Genomic DNA, 22,245 nt, shown 5'->3' with positions numbered 1-22,245 from the left:
TTTTTGGCCCCTCTGAGGAATTGACTCAGCAGATGATGAGAGAAGAGGGGTGGCTCTGTATTGTAATGTGCTGAAATAGCTAAGGCATGAATTTTGATGGAAGAAAAGGAAAGGCCCTTGTGAAGCATCTCAGTTAAGTATTGAAGAATATGAGGTAAATTGGGCACTGCTGTGCCCATCCCCCGAGTTTGGCTCCAGGAACAGAACCTTTTCCATTTACCAGCATAGGATTTTCTAGTGCTAGGCCTCCTTGCCTCCAGAATGACATCCATCACTTGCTTACTGAGTAATGGTAATGGAGAGATCAGGTAATTAGCCAGTCTGCTAGATTCAGGGTTTGAAGCTGTGAGTGCAGAATCTGGCCCTCTTGCTGGGACAGCAGGACAGGGGTCTGAGGCAGGTGCCATGGTGCCAGCAGTGACACACTGCACAAGAGGGGGTTACCAGTGTTGGCGTGGCAATGGCCTGTGCAATCAATATTGCCCTTGGTTTGTCTTGTTTGATCTTTAGTAGCATCTTGGAGAGGAGAGGCAGAGGGGGAAAGGCATAAACTGATAGGTTTTTCCAGGTGAAGGACAGGGCATCCACTTTCCAAGCTTGTTTGTGGGGAGTCCTTGTGTAGAATTTGTCCAATTGGTAGTTCTGAGGGGAGGCAAACAGGTCTATCTCTGGGCTCCCTCATTTGTTTCTCAACATGTTGAATATCTTTGGTTCCAGTTTCCACTCGTGGGGGTCCATGAGATTTCTGCTTAGGTCATCTGCCAGTGTATTTAGCTTTCCTGGCAGGAATTGAGCCTGTAAGTGCACTTGGTAACTCAAGGTTGTGATCCACAGAGCCATGGCTAGTCTGCAGAGAGGGTATGAGTGGGTTCCCCCCTGCTTGTTTATGTACCACATAACAGTGGTGTTGTCTGTCTATACCAATAACTGTCCAGGAAGAATGTGGTCTTTGAAGGCTGTCAGAGCATTCTGTACAGCTAACATTTATTTCTGATTGATATGCAGGTGCATTTGACTTGGGTTCCTTTTGCCCTGAATGTACTACCATGCCAAGTGAGCCTCCCATGCATACTCTGATCCAGCTGTTGTTAGGGTATGGGCAGCAGGGGGTTGAGTGAATGGCAGTCCCTTGTTTTGGTGGCAGGCCTTTGCCCACCAAAGGAACTCTATCTTTAGACAAGGTATGATGGGAATCATTGATTCTAGATCCTGAGAATGTTGACACCATAGGCTTTTTAGATATTATTGTAGTTTCCTCATATGCAGTCTTGCATATGGAAATAGTAGAATGCAAGAGGCCATGAACCCCAGGGCTTGCAGTATTTTCCTTGCAGATAGTTGGGTCTTTGTGGCCAGTAGTTTGAAGTAGGCTGTCAAATGAACTTGTTTCTCTGGCGTGAGGTAGGCCATCTGGGAAGTTGTATTCAAGCTTGCTCCCGGGAATACAATTTGTTGGCAGGGTACAAGATGTGATTTTGTTTTGTTTATGGTGTACCCCAGAGAAGTTAGCAATTTCTTTACAAATGCCAGATGGGTTAATAGTATGTCCCGGCTTTCTGCCTGAATTAGACAATCGTCTAGGTATGGATATATTTGAATATTTCTTTGCCTGCAAAATGCAATGACTGGAGCTAGGCACTTTGTGAATACCCTGGGCATAGTAGACAAGCCAAAGGGCAGTGCAGAGAACTGATAGTGCATGTAGCCTGCTCTGAAGTGTAGGTATCTTCTGCAAGATTCCCTTTTTGGGATGTGTAGGTAGGCTTGCTTTAAATCCAGTGTTGCCAACCAGGCATTTTGCCTAGCATGGGAAGCAGCTGATGAAGAGTTAGCATCTTGAATTTTGGGATTACCAAAAATGTGTTTAGGATAGACAGGTCCAGGATAGGACGCCAGGAATTGTCTTTTCTGGGTACCAGGAAATTTCTTGAGTAAAAACGTTGCCCCCATTCTTCTTCTGACATAGGCTGAATAGCCCTGATGCTTAAAAGAGAGGAAACTTGCTTTTGAGCCTCTGTCCACTGATTTGGGGGTAGGTCTGGCCAACCGTTTGGGGTAGGAAAGGAGAGGAAGTGGAATCTGTATCCTTGGGAAACTATATTTAAAACCCATTTGTCCTGGGTAATGAGTTCCCTATTCTTTGCATGCAGGGCAATATTTCCCCCTAAAGGAAGTCAGTTGAGCGGGGCTTTGAAGGTTTAAAGTTAAGTCATTGGGACAGTTTACCATGTATTGTGTTCTTACTTGTAGTCTTACTACTCCCTGCTTTGAAAGTGGGAGCCGCCCACTGCTTAGACCTGTGAGTACCTTGGAACTGAAGCCTGAGTGTTCTGCTGGCTCTGGGTTTGGACTGAGAAGGCCTGGAAGAGGCAGGAAAGAACTAATACTTAGTGGGCCAATGCCTACTAAATGTGGGAGGCTGAACTTGCAGGAAATCTTTAACAGTTTGCATAGATTTACCTTTTTCCTCCATCATTTTAAGTACTACTTCTGCTTTGTTGCCAAACAGGCGGCCTTGGTTTAAGGGAGCATCCAGTAATTTAGCATGATCTGGCAAAGATTACTCCTTAAGCCAAGCATGCCTTCTAAGTACAGACCCAGTGACAGCAGCCCTGCAAGATGCCTCTAATGAATCAAAACCGCATTGCAAAGTATGTTTTCCAACTTGTTCAGCAGAATGCATTAAATCCTCTAATTCTTTATTTTCAGCACAGTCAGTAATCAACATCATTTTCTGTTTAAGCAATCCAGTAATATGCTGCTGATACTTTTAACATATGAAACTGGCAGTTTAAGGCCCTAACGGCCAAAGTTGCATAAGTGTATACCTTCTTACGCCATCTATCCAGCATCCTGGAATCTCTATCAGAGGGGGTAGGGTTTTTGGCAGTTGTAGCCTTAATGCCCTTGGGTCCCTGTGAAATGGTCTCAGGATCCACAGTAGGATTTTTAAAGAGGAACTTTAATACCCATCAGGTTTTCTGGGAGCAGGAGGTAAAGTGTCAGGTGCCAGGCTAGATTCTGAGAAGGAATCATCTACAATGTCCAGTACAGGAGGGATAGCTAAAGGCCTGAGTTGCGGCAGGAGTAAGAATTCCCTAAGCCTCTTTTTGGAGTCAGAGTAATCCTGGCTTTCCCAGCAGAAATGCTCCCTAAGAGTATGCAAGGTTTCACCAAAAGAGAAATCCTCTGGAGGGGAAGCAGAGGGAATGGAGTCCTCTGCATCACAATCCTCATAGGTAGGATAAGGCCAAATCCTGGTCATCAGAGAAAACAAAAATTTCAGAATCCTGATCAGAAGAATCAGAAGGAAAATCAGTCCTAGATCTCTTAGAGGGAGAAGGGTGGCTTCCCCTGATTACAGTAATAAGGTCTTCAGCCATTTTTATCATTTATTTTTTAGGCATAGGGGCCTGACCATGCGGTCTGGGTGTCAGTTTTCTGGGCATGGATCGAGTTTTAGGTCTTGAAGAAGAAGATAGCATCGGTTTAATATGCAAGTCAGTAGGCCTGAATACACCCTCAGAAGCCGGTGCCTGCACAGCGGCTCCGGACCCATCCAAGGTAGAGACATCCACAGGTTCAACAGTCGAAGAAGCATCTCGCAGCATAGTGGACTCCGAATGGGTTTCAGTAGAGACCTGCGAATCTGAAGTAGCGGGTGCCTCACTGAGTACCGGCAAACTGGTAACTAGCTTAGGAGAAGTGTCGTCGGCAGCTTTGGACCTATATGGTCTGTCTCTGTCTTTATCTTTGCATTTTTTCAGAATGTCTGTAGTCTGGTGGCTTACCGAAGCCATTTCTGGATAACTGAACAGAGTACCAAAGTATTTTAGATGCGAAAATGAACCAGCGAAGAATAGTACAAGGTTTAAATAAGGCACAAAACTGACAGCGAGGTACATCGTGGTCTGGGCCTAAGCAAGGAATGCAGTACGAATGGAAATCTTTATGAGGTATTTTCTTTCCACAAGAAATACAATTGTTAACTTTTACTGACATCAGTTTAGAGCAAGAAAAGGGATCCCCAATGGGGTACTTTGCTTAGTTGAAGACTTCGGATCTGAAACTCGAAAATGAAAATTTCGGGAGTCGGCCGACCAGCACTTGCGAATTGCTTCTGCTTCGGGCACCGCATGGCAAGAAAGACTGATGTAATGGCATCGGCTGCATGCTTTATACCCCTGACTACCTGACGTCATGGAAGATGAGACAGCAACCGATGCAGGACCCAAGATTTTGATAATCAGGCCGACTGATGGCTACTGCAAGCAGATAAACCCAGATGTGATGACTGCAACAGTGAAACACGAAGAACATCTTTAGTTACACCTTTGATACAATACGAAGTTGTAGTTTTAGGTTCATAGGTAGGTACTAGGCTACTGGCCCTAGGGCCTATATAAGCTTAGCCAAAAAGGTACCCTGGCTTTCACCACCCAAGAAAATAAATTTTCTGTGCCCCTGTTGAGCAGAGCCACAGAGGTGATCCCCGGGGTGAATTTCCTATTTCCCATCCAGTCATCAAGATTATTCTTGAAGAGTGCTAATGAGGAGCTTTGTTTGATATAGTCAGATAGTTTGTTCCAGAGTATGGGAAGTCTCTGGGACAGGAATCTATCCCTCCCAGCATGTTCTGTTTATTGTGGTGACAAGGTTTAGGTCTCTAGTGTGTGTAGCTCGGAGGGATTGAGATCTCTTTAAGTGGAGCATATCCAACAGCTCTGGGTTTGACATAGCTTTGTATGTTAGGCAGAGATCGCCTCTGAGCAGGCGATATGTGATAGAGTAAAGCTGGGGTTTTTTGAGACGGTCTGTGTAAGGCATCTGTTTGAGGATGGTAATCCTCTTTGTGAGGTATTTCTGTGGCCTTTCCAGTTGTTGTAGATGTCTTGTGAGGTACATACCAAAAGGGGCATTGTACTCTATAATGGGTCTAATGAGTGACGAGTAGAGGGGAACAATGACCTAATTTTTCCTGGATAAGAAACCTTTTGTGATGAGGTGTGCCACATAGAAGGATTTCCTGACTACTGTGGTGATGTGATTATCAAATGAGAGACTACTGTCCACCTGTGTCCCAAGGTCTCTTATCACACTTTCAGTGTTAAGTAGACTACCACCTATGTGGTAGCTCATGACTGCAGAGTTTTTACGAAAGGGGATGACAATGCACTTCTTGGCATTGAGCTTAAGGCCATGACTTTGACACCAGGCATCTGTCTCAGTGAGGCCCTTTTGTAGGATGTCCACATTGTTAGGAGCTTCGATTATGGCTCCTAGTTTGCAGTCATCTGTGAACTTCGTTAGGCAAAGACCTTCTGTGCTAGCCTGCACTCCAAAAAAGTAGATACCAAACAGGAGAGGACCCAGGACTGAACCCTGTGGTACTCCACTTGTCACTGGTATGAAGTCGGACTTGGAGTCTGCTACTTTCACAGTGTGGGTTCTGTCAGTGAGCCAGTTGGCAACCCATCTTGTGAAATAGGGATTTATACCTAGTTTAGTGAGTTTATCTATAATTCCAGACTGGGAGATGGTGTCAAAAGCCTTGGCGAGATCTAGATAGGCTGTGTGAACCACCTTACCCTCATCTACGACTTTGGTGACTGCTTCAAAGAAGTCTATCATGTTTAGGAAACATGATCTGCCTTTTACAATCCCGAAATGGGTGGGGTCCAGAGTTTGGAGATTACCAATGTGTTTGTTTGTAAGTTCCATGATGATATGTTCCATGGCCTTGCAGACCAGGCTCATTAGGCTAATGGGGGCGGTAGATCCTGGGGTCCATGGTAGCTCCCCATTTGTAGAGTGGAATAACCATCACTGTGCACCATTCAGTGGGCACAAAGCCTGAGGTGAGGCTATGACTGAACATGGTGCTTAGGTGGGGTGCCAGTTCATTCTGTAGTTCATGTTGAACACACCCTGGGATGCTGTCAGGTCCCATGGATGCTGTGTTCTTGGCTTTGGAAAGTGTGGTTTTTACTTGTGCAGCTGTGATCACAGGAACTTTGCATTCTTCCGGTATAGAGATGGGCCCTTTAGGGGGTAAGAGGGGGGTAAAGTTAGCACTGATCCTATCAGCCAGGATGTTGGTAATATCAGTTGGTTCTATATATTTAGTGCCATTGTGCTGTAACTCAGAGCAGATCTCAGTGTTGCCATTGAGATTCTTGACATAGCTATAGAATGCTTTGTGGTTGTCTTTAGAGTCAGTGGCAATTTTGCTTTCATAACTAGCTTTGGAGGATTTTATGAGGGATCTCAGTTTCTTACTGATGCTGACTAGGGAGTTCCTCCAATCATGGGATTTTACTCTTTTTTTGCAACAGTTTCTTTCTTCTGTTGTAGAGTTTTTCATGGCAAGCGACCACCAGATTGGCTTCCTTTTTTTGGAGGAAAGCATCTTGGTTCTGTTAGGGATAGCATGATCCTTGCACTCATGTAAGTGCTTATAAAGTGCATTTGTGTAGGATTCAGTAGTCATACCTCTATTGTCCATCTGCATGGGTGTCGTGAAGTTTGCCACTTATGTCTTAAGAAGCGTGAAGTTGTCTTTGGAGAAATTTTTTACAGTGGTTTTCCTAATGGGGGGTGGGGGCAGGATGTGGATGTCTACAGTGATTAGCTTGTGGTCGGATCTGACCAATGAGGAATTGACCTCTGGTGTGGAACACCGGTCACCCATGTTGGTAATGACCAGGTCTAGGATATTGCTGCCCCTGGTGGGGGTGTGGATAAGTTGATCCAAGACGTTGGAATTTATGAATTCCAGAAAATGTTGAACAAAAGAGTTGGTACAGGAGTAGCTTTCCCAGTTAATGGTGGGGTAGTTAAAATCGCCCATTATTAGGGTGTTGAGTTGTACCCTAATATTTTCCATTGTATCAAGAAATGAGGATTGGGAATCCTGGGGCATGGTGGGGGATCTGTAGCAAGTTACAATTTGGACTGCGGTCTTGCCCAGAGTTAGTTGCACTTGGATAATCTCAGATGCATTATGCTGAGCAACTAGCCTGGAGGTGTGGATATCCTTAATGAATATGGACATGCCTCCGCCCTTAGTGTTTTGGTCCAGGTAAGGTGGCCGAAAGGTGTGGTATGAATTATAGCCTGGTAATGCAGGGGTGCTCTTGAACCAGGTCTCTGTCACTGCACAGATGTCGATGTTCTCCATTTTATGGAGTGCCTCAAGTGAATGCATTTTGAGGTTTAGACTTCTAGCACTGAGTAGCATTACCCACAGATTTTGCTTACTTGTACCTGTTACGGTGGTGAATTTGTCATTTGAACCTTGCCTAAAAAGGCACTTTTGGGGTAGGAAGAGCCTTAGCCAGTATCTGGAATCCCAAGGGCAACAGGTGCAGGCCATCTCTGGCAAAGCATCATGGTCTGTCGATCATGTCATCCCAGGCAGACAGATACTGGATCCCCTTAGAATAACACCAGAAGCTTAGCCAATTGTTGGTGTCAATCATTTTGTCCTTGTACTGTGGTATCATTCTGCGTGACGGCAGGATGCTGTTCAGGGCTACGGTCATACCTGCTTGTGCTACAAGATCGGACAGCTCCTCCAGGTCTCTTTTCATGTAGTCCAGGGAGGTACGTCTCCGGTCATTCACACCAACATGGACAATGGCAGAGTCATATTTGTACTTGTTGTGGAGTGACCTGAGTGCATGCGTTATGTGGCAGATCCTGGCACCCAACAGGCAGCGGACAGTAACTTTCTTATTGTTTAGCCTGGTGAGTGGAACATCAGTGTGCCTGACTATAGAGTCACCTATGACTAGAATGTTGGGTACATTGTTATGCCTTATGAGCTGTGGTTGAGTGGTACACAGGTTGTGGGCTGTGTGTCATTGGTTTGTGTTGGGGGGTGGTGGTTGCTCATGTTTTTACTTTGGAGGTCTCTGTTGCTTGAGCAGATTTTTATTGAGAGCCTCCATGGATGTAGGTGTGTGTTTTATGTCGCTATGTGTGTGTTTTGGTGGTGCAGGTTTTGACGGACTATGTGATGAGTGTGGTGTGGTGCAAGTGTTTACCTTCTACTCTTGAATGTTTAGTCCAGTCTTGGGTGAAGAGAGCTTTGCTTCCAGTTTGGCTATATAAGTGCATCTCTCACAGGTTGTAGTGTTGGGTGGTAGGAGGAGAGGGTTGTCTGTGTATATGAGGCAATTGCTGCATTGCCCCAAAATGCCCAGATTCATCAGGTAGGCAGGAGAAAACACCGGGAGCTAACCCTTAGACATGGCTGTGCAGGTGCTTATTTATTAAGTACTAAAAACTGTTTTCCGCTAGACAAGTGAGGAAAGTTGAGTGCTGAAGTAATTTGTAGCTTACTTAGTGCTTACAATAAGTTCTGAAAAAGTGATGAGCTCAAAGAAATAGACTGGAGTGTTAAAACTAAAAAACTGGCTAGTTCTAAGGGAAAATTGGAAGAGCTGACTTTATAGCACCACAGTTTAACCTTGGCTAAGCGACAATGCATAAAGTGTAATTTTTTTTTTTTTTAATATAACAGTAGCAAATGAGCAAACTGATTTAAACAAGTTATGCCCAAACACAGCACTTTGCCAAAACACATACAGTCGCCTTGCTTTATTTTTGCTTAATGTGCCCTTTTCTTTTCTTACTATATTCATTTTGTTCATTTAAGCCCTTTTCATGCCCAATGTACTTTTCTTGTGCTTGTTTTACTCTAAACATTCCCAACTTTGCCTTAAACACACTTGCTTTGCTTTAAACACTTTTTTTTTTGCTTTATTGTTAATTGTTTCATCAATTAATTTTATCTAAAACATTTTCTTCAGTTAAACTTTTTGTACTTTCCGTTTGCCTGATAATCGGGTGTTTGCCCTTGTAATGCCCCTTTTTTCGTCTTTCGCATTGAGTAAATTTGTGTTATTTCTCATTACCTTTGAATCTTTCTGGTTATGTTTGTGGTCTTTTCTCTCGGTTTTACCATTGCTGTCGTCTTTCCATCTCATGGCTCGAAATATTCTTCTCTCAATGATCCCGGTTCTGATATCATGCCGCTTTCGTGTTAGGACACGAATAAGAGAGTCTTCGTGGGTTCTGTTCAAGCAGCTTTATTTTACACAAATGCATCACTATAGAGGTTTACTGACTATAAATTGCACGGGTCTGGAATTTATATGTGCACATACAGCCTTGCATGCTTCTTAAAGATATAGCAAACACACTTTACACTCTGATCACTAGGGCAAATAAAATACTACGAGAAAGAATAGTTGTGTAAAATCTTCTAGTTGTGTAAGTCTTCTCTTCTGTGTTGCAGTATTCTTTACATATGAGTTGTATTCATCTCAACGACCCGACGTATGGCCTGTATACAAAAGTTTAGAGCCACTGCCTGTATGTGGGACGTTGCACTCAGGCACATACAACATCAGACATAAAAGGGATGTCCGCACATACCATCTTCAGAATAATAAAGCCCCATGAGGAAAATCCAAGGGGAGCCTAGAAGGATCATCCTAGGAAAGAGTAAGCTGTAGGGGGGAAGGCCGGAGGGATAGAATACTGCAACATAGAAGAGAAGGTTACCTATGGTTATGGTAAGATTTTACACAACTATTCCTTCTATTCAATGTTGCAGTATTCTTTACATATGGGAAAGTGCAAGAGCTAAAAGGGAACCCAGGGAGGTGGATAGAAAAGGGGAAACTAAAAAGAAGCATTTTCCAAGAATCCATGCAGAATTTCCCTAGGAAATCCTGCTCTGGATCTATAAACAGTTCCTAGTTTATAATGTTTCATAAAGGTGTGAACAGAAGACAAGGTGGCTGCTAGTAAGATGGAATGGGTATCTAGACACTTGAAGAAGGCCCCTGAGGATGCAACCAACTTAGTGAAATGTGCCTTGACAGATGCTGACAACGACTTTCCATGGAATTCATAGCAAATCAAAATAGCCTTCGAAACCCATGTAGATATAGTTTGTTTGGACCCACACAAGCCCAGAGCCCTGGGATGAAATGACACAAAGAGTTAGTCAGACTTCCTGATAGACTTTGTCTTGCTAAGGTAAAATCTGAGTTGTCTATGCACATCTAAAGTGTGTAAGATCCTCTCACTAGAGGATTGAGAAGGGAAGAAGATAGGCAATTGAATGGATTGATTAAGTGACAACTCATTCATCACTTCTGGCATGAAGGTAGAGTTAGTTCTCAAGGATACCCTATCCTTATGGAAGGCCAAAAAAGGAGGGTGTATCCATTAAAGCCTGAATCTCAGAAACCCTTCTGGCAGAGGTTAAAAACTACAAGAAGCACGGTTTTCCATGTGCACAACTTTAGGAAAGCAGAAACTGCTGGCTCAAAAGGGGCCTGGGTGAGTTTTCCAGTACATAGTTGCTGTCCCAGGGAGGAGGAACTGGTTTCCTGGGGGGGGGGGTGTCTTAACTGTAGGACACCTTTTAGAAAAAGCCTGATGTCCAACCTGGAAGCTAGGGAACAGGTCAAAAGCAAGCAGACAGACAAGGCAGAGCAATGGACTTTAACTGAGGAGTAAGCAAGACCACTGTTGAGTACCTCACACAGGTAGGAAAGCACTAGTGGAATGTCTGCACCAAAGGGATCTACTTTCCTTTTTTGGTACCAAATAGAAAATCTTCTCTACTTTGAAATATAACATTTTCTAGTAGTGAGTTTTTTGGCATCCTGCAAAACTCTTAGCACGTCCTTAGAGAATAGGTGCCTGAAAGGGATCAAAAGTTGATCACCAACAAGGTTAGCTGTAGAGTTAGCAATTATGGATGAATTAATGATCCCTTGTTCTGCGTGAGTAGGTCCAGCTGGTGAGGTAACTTGTAGTGATGACCCTTGGCTAATTGCAGAAGAAGAGGGAACCAGTGCTGTCTTAGCCAAAAGAGAGTCACTAACAAGACTTTGGGTTTGTCCTGTTGAATTTTCAGTACGACTTTCTGAATTAAAGGGAAGGGGTGGAATGCATAAAGAAACATCCCCTTCCATGAGAAAGATAGGGCATCCACCTTCCGCACTTCAGGATGAGGAGCCCTGGCACAAAAGAGAGGAAGCTGTCTGTTCATAGGGGAGGCAAGCAGGTCAAGTTCTGGTGAACTAGGTCCAGAAACACATCCCTGTGGAGCATCCACTCGTGACATTGTGTCATGGACCTGCTTAATGCGTCTGCCACAGAGGTCTGAGCTGAAGGAAGGCACACTGCATGCAGAGTTACCTTGTACAAGGTAGTCAATTCCCAAGCTTTGATGGCCAAGTGACAGATGAGATAGATGTTTGTGCCCCCTGCTTGTTTATGTACCAAAAGACAGTGGTATTGTCTATGAGAATCTGTAGGGGTCCTGGCAGGAATAGAGGGTGAAAGGTCTGCAAGGCTAACAGTAAGCCCCTCATTTCTCTGATATATTCCGTCCTTCGAGAAGGGGACCAAAAACCCTGAACTTTCCAGGAAGCAAAGGTTGCTCCCCACCCCAAGTCTGAAACATTTGTGAAGAGTTGCTGAGCTGGTTCAGGAACCTGAAGAGGTAGGCCAGGGTTCTGACTGAGTTGTTGCATCCACCAATCTAACTCTGCTTTCAGGCAGGGAAGAAGGGGGATCATGACATCTAATGGATGAGCATGCTGGGACCAAACTGTCTTTAGAAACCACTAGAACTTTCTCATGTGCAGCTTTGCAAAGGGAAGCATGGGAATATAGAGGCCATGAAGCCCAGAAGGTTCAGAAACTGCCTGGCCATGATAGATGGAAGAGGTAGAAGAGCTTCCATGAATGCCCTGAGACAGGATGCTTTCTCCAGAGGAAGAAAAACCCTCATCAAATCTGTGCGAAACCTGCACCACAAGAATATAACATCCTCAGTTGGTGTGAGACAGGATTTTTTGAGATTTATTGTGAAACCCAGGGCCTGCAGAAAAAGTGATGGGTAGGTTCAGATGTGTTAAGAGGTCTGGGCTGCTGTCCAGAAATAACAGATCATGTAAGTATGGGTAAACTTGAAGTAATTTCAGGCTTAAGTATGCAATGGCTGGGGCTAGGCACTTTGTGAATACTCTTGGAGCAGTAGAAAGCCCAAAGGGCAAGGCAGTACATTGAAAGTGCAAAGAACACACAGAGAAATGCAAAAATCTTCTGAAGGGGGGGTATACAGGGATACGCAGGTATGCATCCTTGAGATCCAGAGAAGCTAAGAAGGCTTGAGGGGCACCAGAGGCAGAAGAGTAGGTAGGGATAGCATTCTGAAAGAAGGCACCACCAGGAAGGTGTTTAATACTGGGAGATCCAAGATAGGCCTCCAAGGGCCATCTTTCCTTGGCACTAGAAACATCCTGGAGTAAAATCCCCTTGCCTGTTGTTCTGGAGGGACAGACTGAATTGTGCCTTCATTGAAAAGTTGATCTAGAATCAAGGGAAGCAGATGGAGTTGACTGGGGGGAGGTTTAGGTATTCCTTGAAAGGATGGGAGGGTCTTCCAAGTCAAAGTATCCATTTTGGATAATGGAAATCACTCAGGAATCCTGAGTGATCTCCATCCAAGCTGGGAGTGAAAAGGAGAGGCGAAGGGACAAGGGGGGTATAACTTGGAGGAGGGTGCAAGGTGTCCCAAAGGACTTTGGGCTGAAATGGCTGCTGTGGAGGGGCCACAGCAGCAGCTGTAGGAGTAACAACCTTAGCCTGAGGGTGCCTCCTGGAAGGCTTGTGGGATCTAGTTTCAGAGGGAACAGACATGGAGGAATGAGCTAGTTTCCTTACAAAGGGTGTCTTGGCAGGGAAATTTCTTTGAAATTTTGGAACTGGTGAAACCAGAAGGTATTTCAAATCCTGGAGTTCCTTACTTTTTTCCTGCAGTGATTTAAACAATTCTGCAACTGCTTTTGCAATCAATGAGGAATTGTCAAGAGGAGCATCAAGCAATTTAGTCTTCATGTCATCAGGAAGTGCCTGGAGATGTAACCAGGAATGTCTTCTCAGAGGAGAAGCAGAAGCTGCTGCCCTGGCACAGGCCTCCACTGCATCGTAGGTAAACTTGATAGAATGTCTAGCTATCCTAGCTAAAGTTGTGAGGGTGGCCTAATGGTTAAGGTGTTTGCCTTACAAACACAAGGTACAGGGTTTGAATCTCACAAGGGATAACTGGCTAGGCTTAAAATGGCTCACAAGAGCAGTTAGCCTAGTACTAATCTATGAACCTATGAATCTATGAATCCGAGAGTAGGATGATAGGAGAGAAAGGACCAGAGATTTCGCCTCTGAATCTGGCAAAGGGGAAAGAGCCTGGGTTGCCTGAGTAAGTAATGCCAGAGCATATCTGGACATGTGTGTCTGATAATTAATTGCCATGATAGCCAAGGTGGAAGAGGTATACACCTTCTTACCCAACCTTTCCAAAATTTTACTTTCCTTGTCCGAAGTGAGCAACTTGGTAGAAAGAGATAATCATGAGGACTTATCTGAGGTAAGGGAAACCACAGCAGGGTCAGCAGAGGGGCATTTATTGTCTGATCTGATTAATATACAGTGATTAACTAGAAATATATGGACTGAAAATCTTCCGCACAAAGAAGTTTCTTACACTGTTTTAAAAAGAAATTTGCAATCCTCAGGGACCTTACAGAAATAATCCGGTCTATTTGGGGCAGGGGCTTAGGAGTCAGGGGTCTTAGAAGCAAGCTTGAACACATCTAAAAAGGTTGGCAGCAATAGAGGAACTGTTGAAAGTGCAGGAGCCTCCACTTGTAAAAGCTTATATCATCTCTTCTGTTTTTCTGAGATTTGTGAGGAAACCCACTTAAAAAATCCCCTTATTTTATTAATTATTTCCCCAAAGGAAAGCTCTTCTATGGGAGACTCCCCTCCATTAAGACTACTCCTCTGGGGAAGCATAGTCCAGAGGAGAGGGAATTTGAGAGGAATATGTTAAAGAGTCTTCATCGGATGAAGGCTCCTCAGATTCTGAGTCCTGAATTTGAAGTTCTGCAGGTTTGTCCTGGAATAAGGCCCTGGGATCTGGACAGCTGCACTGCAGAAGAGGCAAAGGCTGGGCCTGCTATGGGTGAAGATGAAGTCACAGGCCTCAAAGCCATCAGTGCCTTAATAAGGCCCTGGGAAAAAGCATCCCAATCAGACGCTGGGATAGAAGGAGCTGGGACATGCCTAGTCTTTTGTTATTTTTTACAGGCTTATCCTGTTGAGTAGAGACGGCAGATGCAGGCCTAACCTCCAGTAGTTCTTTGAACAAGGAATCTGAAGCAGTTCCAGAGTCTTCTGTGATCACAAGCTGCGGTTCCCCCAAGTCGTCCAAACTGGACATCTGCATAGCCTTGGACGTGCTAGGATCTGCATTCCTGACAGCTTCCATCCTGGTACTCACTGAGGGAGTGGACCCTACCTCTGATCGTACCGCTGGGTTTCCATTAACCTCAAGGGGTACGTCAGAGGGAGCAGGCACAGCTAAAGAGGATTTAGGTCTAGCCTTGCTGACCTTCCTCTTTACAGATGGCTCAGAAGTACTCGCGGAACCCTGCATAGCGTCCCTAACCAGACGTTCAAGCCTTTGTTTTTTTTAAGTATAAATTAAAAGCTGACAGATGACTGTGCAAAGTTTTGGGAATGAAGACCTGACCAACAGAACAGGACCGGTGGTCATGAGTAGGCCATAAACAAAACAAGGACAGCTCGTGTCTATCTTTATGTGGAATTTGCTTTCCACACCTACACTTGCCCTTCCTGGATGACATTAACAAAACAAAAGGCAGAAGCAATATATTAACTCCCCTATAGCGTACTTATCTGAAGCTGTAAGCCGAACCAACAAAATCCAACGGCAGACCGAATGTACGAGTCAACCTTTCTGAATGGTGGCAAAAAAGTTCTGAAGATGGTACATCTGGATGTCCCTTTTATGGCTGATGTTATCTGTGTCTGTGTGTGATATCCCACATACTTGCAGTGGCACTGAGCTTTTGTATACAGGCCAGACGTTGGGTCACTGGGCAGAATACAACCCATATGTAAAGAATACTGCAACACTGAATAGAAGGACAGCTACAGGAATCGCTCAAAAGAGGTTAGAAAGGATTGGGAAGAGAGATTGGATTAGCAAGTCACAAATAAAAGGAGGATATATGTATGGTTCCCAAATATGCAAAAAGTCTACAAGATTTTATGATTTTTGCTTAGAAGTGTTTGCATAGAAATTTTAAACCCCGAGCAGACTCCAAAGAATTTTTCATCAGGTAGATTACAAATGCTGGAAGTGTGGCAGGAAACAAAGAGGTAACTGGGAATATATTTTTCAGGAGTATTAGTTGGCAGACTTCTAGGAGTGCAAATTGGTGTAACTAAGGAAAAGACTTTTTTGAGCTACAATACAGAATTGGAATTGCCTGGACATAGTAAGGCGTTGCTGGGTTTAATTCTGGTTTCTGCCAAAAAAGCAATTACTAGAAAATGGAATTCAGTGTCTATCAACTGTACTAGAAGTAGTGAATATAGCAACAGAGATAAAAGAACTGGAAGTGAGATCTTTAGAAAAGGGCAGGGGCAAATTACATAGACAAATGGGAATTGTAGGGAAATACATGCTGAATAATGTTTTGGAGGAGGAATGGGATTTAAGGGAAGCCAGGAACTGAATGAGCTATGTAATGGGCAAATGAAAATGACTGTATAGAAGATTATATGTGATGTATAATGTCTGCAACTGAAAATATGTCAATATTTTTTGTTTTCATTTATGTCAGCAATTTTCAATAGTGTGCCGCGATAGGTTGGTAGGTGTACCACAAGATTTTTTTGAAACAATCACTCAGTAGACTGTATTGCACATAAAATCTCATTTTCACACCCTCATTGCTGTAAGCAATATATCAGAATGAGAATGTATTATATATAAAACTCGGCTGCATCTTTTATACACCTGGCGCACTGACATCAGGGAAGAGGCGAGACCAAGACTTTGGAATTCAGGCCGACTGTGGGTAGCCTGCCAGCAGGATAACCCAAGTGTAATGACTGCAACAGTGAAACACGTTGAACATCTTTGCTTTCCTTATCATTCAAAATGCAATGTCCTTCAAATGTGTGAAATTTCTCTCTCTCATGCACACACACACACACACTTTGTTCTTTCAAAGGTCCAACCAAGACAGCAGTCCCGGTGCAAGTGTCATTACCTGAAACTCACAAATGGTCTGGAGGAAGCGACAAACGCTCAAGGGGGAGGAGCGAGACCAGGTCTCTACCTTTGTCCTACTTTGCCATTCCGAAACAAACTGCCTAATGAGAACAATTTGTATTTAAAACTGCTCACGCACTAGTTAATAACTTGAAAGTCTAAGTACGAACTGATGCACAGGATCTTTTCTATTTTTTTTTTTTTTTTTTTAACAAGAACTCATCCTACAGTGAGAACTCAAGCTTCATTTTCAGGTGAACTCTGAAAACTTAACAGATAGTGAGAGAGTGCAACTTGATTTGGCCTTTCCATAAGCTTTTCCACCCTAGCTGAGAGCAAGCGAGACAGGTGGGTTTTCTTGTTATGAATATTTTCAATCAGCATCTTGGACAATGTATTTACTGGTGATCACTGCAAGACAGGTAGCTACTAGAGCTGTTTAACAAGGCTCCCCAAATTTGTTTACACTACATTATGAGATTCAGTTTGAACAAGGAAGAGAAAAATAGTACCATTTACTTTTTCATATTCAGATAGCTTGGAGAAGAAGGTACATTGTACAGACTGAAACAAAGTTTAATTTTTCAATGTAGGCAATTCCTCTAAGGTGCATATTTCACAGTTATAGTACTTGTAGTAGATTTTTCTAAGGGTCCTGTTTTGTTCATACAAACTATAGGTGTTATCTCCGCTTCAGGAAGAAGGTTTGAATTTTGTGGGTTAGGAACAAGGTCTGGGCTTATTGTCCTTTTTTAACGTGGGAGCATTAAAAGCTGTGTCAAATGCAGTGTTTAGACTTCATTTTATTGTATACTCAGAGCTGCTTTTGGTTTAAATAAAAACAATTACTTCACTTACGTCAGTAGTTGTTGAAGTTTTATGTGCACAGTTTCAGTAGTGGGCAATATTAATTTATTGGGTACATCATGCTTTAACATTAACCATTTTTTAATGCATATCTTCCTTCATCCCCCTGTGACACTGCTGGCCCAACTATCTGGAATTTTGTAAATAATCGTATGTCATTTGTGAATATTAATATGATTCATATGCTTGTCTTACAAATGTAAGAGAACTATATGTTGAAACTACTGGTGCAGGTGTGTGTGTTGAACTGTATGTTATGTACTGAGCTTCAAGAAAGTAATCACAGTGTACCCTACTGGAAAAGAACAGAAATGCATATAAACTATATACCTGTGAAAATGTATGTTTTAATAGTAGAACCTGGAACATATAGAGTTAAATTGCAAACCCTCAAGAAATGAAGTTGAAATTGTTTTACGATTGTGTTATCTTTCAGTTTCAGCAAGAAGACAAGATGTCTAGAGCTAGAAGTTTTTCTATAGTCTTGAAACAGAAATAAATACTAGGTTTAAAAACATACGTGTTTAATTGTTTTATCACTTCTAGTTCTGAGCAAACATCTGAGAAATGTACTTCTCACACAGAGATGCTAAAATTTTGTTACATTTATGCTAGCCTGGGAACTGAAGGCAGGTGACAAAGAGTGATGTCATCCCAAGCTGACCCAGCAGTAATATTTGACAGTAATTTAGGAACTCTCTCAGAGATGGACTTCGCATTTTGCATCTTGTCTTGGACCTAGCAAAAACATCCACTCATCATCATCTGCATCTGCCTTGCTAATAGTAACTACGGAAAAGTAATTACTTTTAGATATAGTTAGGAATATAGTAAAGATTAGTTTAGATGTTTTCTGTATTTATTTGAGACTGTCTTGCAATGCTGTTTTAAAATATTCCTGTGATTCTGAAATCTGTAGTCGTTGTGTTGAGTTACTGAATATTGTCTTGTTTTTTATTTATTATTAAATACATTTAAACCTTTTAACTGTAACTGGTTTGTTTACAGATATTTAAGCTCTTATAGAGTACTTGCATTTGTATTTGATGACACTGTACAGGCCATGACAATAGCCTTGCTCTGGGTCACACTTACATTTGGAGAACAGTAACATTACACAGTAGGATTGGGCACCCTTTGTAAGGGACTTAGAGTAGCTGATAAGTAGCGGATGGTGGCAGTAATAACTACCTTATAGTCTGGGCGGAAGAGGGCATAGCTAGTAAACCTGTGTCAGCCTTCCCCAGGACTGTCTGCATGTTTCTATATAAATCAAATCTTAAACTGCGTGTGTCAGCTACTTGGGCAGGGACACGAAGCACTGGTTGGACAGAGTGGGTGCTGGGTTTTGGCTTGACCACTCGGCTGAGATCTTAACCCTATAGCTGTGCCAGTGGGGAGTCTTATTGGGGATCTGAAGAAAGAGGCAGAAATCAGCCCCAAACTGACTGATCTCTGTGTGCTCTTAAGGGAAACTGTACTTTACTGTGTGTGTACTGGTCATCCTCCCAATGTGTAAGTCCCTCACTGGTGCTAGTGGTGAGAACTGAGGCTCCTTGATTACTGGGCCAGTGCAGGGGCATCACCCCCCCCCTAAAGAAACCCACACCTCAGATCAGCAAAAAATATATTTTTTGGTGTGCTGCAAGATTTTTGTAATTAATTTTGTGTACAATGAGATGAAAAAGGTTGAAAATTTCTGATTTACGTAAATGCACGACTGCCTATGTCATAAGTGATAATTCAATAAAGATGTTTCTTGTTTTATTAAAAATAAGGAATTTCCAAAGAAGCAGACCCACTTTTGCCAGGAAAAATCTCCTTAGGGATCATAGGCATAGTGGCATTTCCTACCCTTTCTCCCAAGACCAGCACGAGTGGCCCTCCTTTGCCCAACAAGGGCAGTCCAACAGTCATAGAGAATGTGGTCTAAAACCTAGTCCATGGTGGCTATAAAGATTATACTAGTGGGAGCCAAGGAAAAAGATGAATGGTCTGAGGAACTAGAAATGGCCATAGCAGAGTCACCAATCTGTGATTGAGGTACTTTAGAAACTTGCTGTGGTGGGAAGGCTGTTTAGCAAATTTTCTTTTTTTTTTTTTTTTTTGTGACTGGAAGAATGAAGAACTATGGAACCAGTAAGTTGCTCCAGGGTTAAGCTGAAAAATGCCCGATTCCTGAGAGAGACTGGCAGCAGTAGTTGGCAAAACAGGTAAGTGGTAAAAATGCAACTTTATCCCTAAAAAACACAGAGAAAAACACTTTAAACACTTACCCCTGCCTTCCAAAAGTAAAACACAAATTTTATCTGAGAAAAGAAGCTTTAGCTTAGTTTAAACAACTTAAACAAGAAACATCTTTATTAAATTATCAAGTAAAAGTAATGCTCCTGTTTAAAAGTCTTGTGACAGTCAGTAAAAATTCCTTTTTCTAGTTTAAAATTAATATCTTCACAACAAAAGTTCAGCTTCTATCATAAAGTAGATGTGGAAGGTATTTTCCCCAAAGGGGGCTTATCTGCTAGCAATGGAAAGCATTAGCTGAATATCGATTCTCGAAAGCCCACAAGCTGTGAGGGGCTTGGCACTTAAACCTATATTTTAGTCATCTCAGCTATAGCTGACTAATGGTTTGGGTGCATGGAAGGTGCCTGGCTGTTACATCCCTAGCAGAGTATAAAAACATAAATAGCTAAGAATAATGCAGCAGTGATCCTAATGATGAACTCCACAAGCATACTTCTACACTGAAAAGCAGTTGATGGTGTGAAGCAGGATGTTGCCTTAAGTGAGCACCTATTGCTGAATCATTACACTCTGATACTGTTCTTACAGAGGTCAGAGGAATAAGCAACACCATTTTCAATACCAGAAGAGACAAATTCTGAAATGAATTCTATCAATTATAAATATATGGAAGACGATGTATTGCAGCTGAAGGCAGCACCATTGATAGATAAACAGCTGCATCAGCAGAAGAAAAGAAAGGAAAGTGAATGATACCCCATATGCTCGTGATGTTAAGTTTACTAAGATGCCAAACAGCTAAGACAAACTTACGGAAAGTAACCTAAGAACTGTACATGACATGAATGGTACCAGTAGGAGCAAACACAACAGTGCCTGAGATGCTAGCTAATCTAATCAGTTACAGAACAGAGCGGAGAGAATTGCCTTGTGACAGAGGTATAAACTTTAGTTGACAGTCTGCCCCAAAGCATTCTTGGACCAACACAGATGGTTGTGCCAGAATAAAAGGGATTAACTGCGATATAATGCCAGGCAAGTCTGTCAGTGGAGAACTTGAAGGTACTATTAGCAGGAAGTCTGTTTAACACTGAATTATTCTCAAAACCTGCAACTTGTCATAAATATTAGTCTTTTTTTACGAATACTTACATTGTTTGACATCATGATAGTGAGCAATGACTTGTTGTGAGAGTTGAACGCTACATTGAGAGTAGTTGCTTGAACCATTATCAAAATAGCATGAAAAACTGCAACAATGGTTAAGGAAAACACATTTTAAACAAGTTTTTGTAACATCAGAAGTATATATATATATATATATAAAAAATATTACTGCTTAAGCAGGACATGCTAACCTTAAAACATGGGTCAGATAAAACACTTTCAAATAACACATTTTGTGTGATGTGACACTTTTAAAGCATTTTTTCAGGAAACATTAGGAAGAATATGCAGCTATATCATTTGCACAAAATTACGCCATATTTAAATGAAGGCTGCAGGTATTGATCCTGGATCTAACAAATGCAGTTCAGTCTTAACTCATTAAACTAACCCAGGGTTTACCATTAGTCATAGCCCCAGAGCAAGGAGGGGGAATTTTCCAGGCATGTATCATTTAAAGGTACAAGATTCCATGTTATCTAGTACTCAGTGGACAAATCTACAGTGACCTGAAAACTTGTAAATATTATTTTAATTATTTAAACTAGTAAAGCGACTACACTGTGCTCATGCAAGCAAAAACGCAGAAAATAAATACTTCTGACCTTCTATGTTTTATGAACAACTATGACTACTACTTTAAATATAGTGGTTCTTATATGCCTTGATATGCGTTTACTCAAAAAAAAAAGAAGTTATGTACTCACCATAATGATCAATCTGTGTTGTCCATTCTCATTCTTCCTCAACCAATGGGTTCAGATCCAACTCGGCCTTTGTTTTCAGCTCGTGGCCACTAACAAACTCTCAAGCTCCTCCCTTACCAATCAAGCTCTATCCCTTAACATACCTTAGATCTTGTTTTCTGTCTTACAGTATAAAGGGAAAAATTAGCAACATAACAGAAAATCCATATCTGGAGCTCAACATAAGGAACAGTGGTTCCTTTACAAGGTCTTGTTCTTCCAGAAGTCTTTAGTTCAAAGGTAAAGGGTTGATGGAAGGGAAGTTGAGAAAGAATGAAAATGGACAACACAGATGGAACGTTATAATGAGTACATAACTTCTTTATCTGATGTTGTCAAATTTCATTCATTCCTCAACCATTGGGACAAAGTCCCCAGCTAGCTGAAATCCTGAGAGTACTCTAAGGAAGGAGATTCCTGACCACAGTTGAGCCAAAGGCTGCTTTTCCCCTCAAGACCAGATCCAATTTGTAATGAGTAATAAAGGTATGAGGATTAGCCCAAGTAGCAGCTGCACATTTTTCATCCATAGAAGCCTTAGATAAAAATACAGATGATGCTGCCATGGACTGGATGAACGTGCTCTCAAAGGTTTTGGTAAATAAAGGCCTAATTTGTTCTAGACAAAAAAAAAATTGGTAAGCCATCTGGCTAAGATTACCATTAAGGTTTTGATGTTTTATTGTTTTACAATAATATAATATACATGTACATAATTTTGGATTTTATTATTTTGAATTATACACTGTTGTGTGGTTCAATTTGATATTTGTGAATACGCTTACACATGTAATTTGTTTGTTCTGTATGCAGGCACATATTTTTTTTAAATAAGGCCAGTTAAGGATATATAATCTAATTAATTATTCATGAGTAGGGAGAAGTGACTGGTTGAAAGAGAAGGTTTTACTTGTATAAATGTATGAATGGTTTATGGCTCTTATTAACTCTGAAGAAGTCATTTGTTTATGGTGAAAGCGCTTAGTTTCTTAAGAGCACTTTAATAAATTGTGAAGTGGATTTCTTGTCCGTTTT

General features: G+C 42.1%; 1 protein-coding gene across 2 annotated transcripts in view; it reads right to left on the bottom strand.

Moving 5' to 3' along the window:
- TAPT1 (transmembrane anterior posterior transformation 1) overlaps positions 1-22,245 on the bottom strand; it is a 1,296,801-nt gene that overhangs the window by 585,734 nt on the left and 688,822 nt on the right. For both annotated transcript variants that reach the window (XM_044062200.1, XM_044062199.1), the window contains exon 6: positions 20,450-20,547. In XM_044062200.1, coding sequence (XP_043918135.1) covers positions 20,450-20,547 — 98 coding nt within the window. The remainder of the gene's footprint in view (positions 1-20,449; positions 20,548-22,245) is intronic.

The sequence above is a fragment of the Protopterus annectens genome, chromosome 2.part1 (genome assembly GCF_019279795.1).
Source record: "Protopterus annectens isolate FY-2018-M chromosome 2.part1, PAN1.0, whole genome shotgun sequence".
NCBI classification, from domain to species: domain Eukaryota; kingdom Metazoa; phylum Chordata; order Ceratodontiformes; family Protopteridae; genus Protopterus; species Protopterus annectens.
This window is presented reverse-complemented; position numbering and strand designations above follow the sequence as displayed.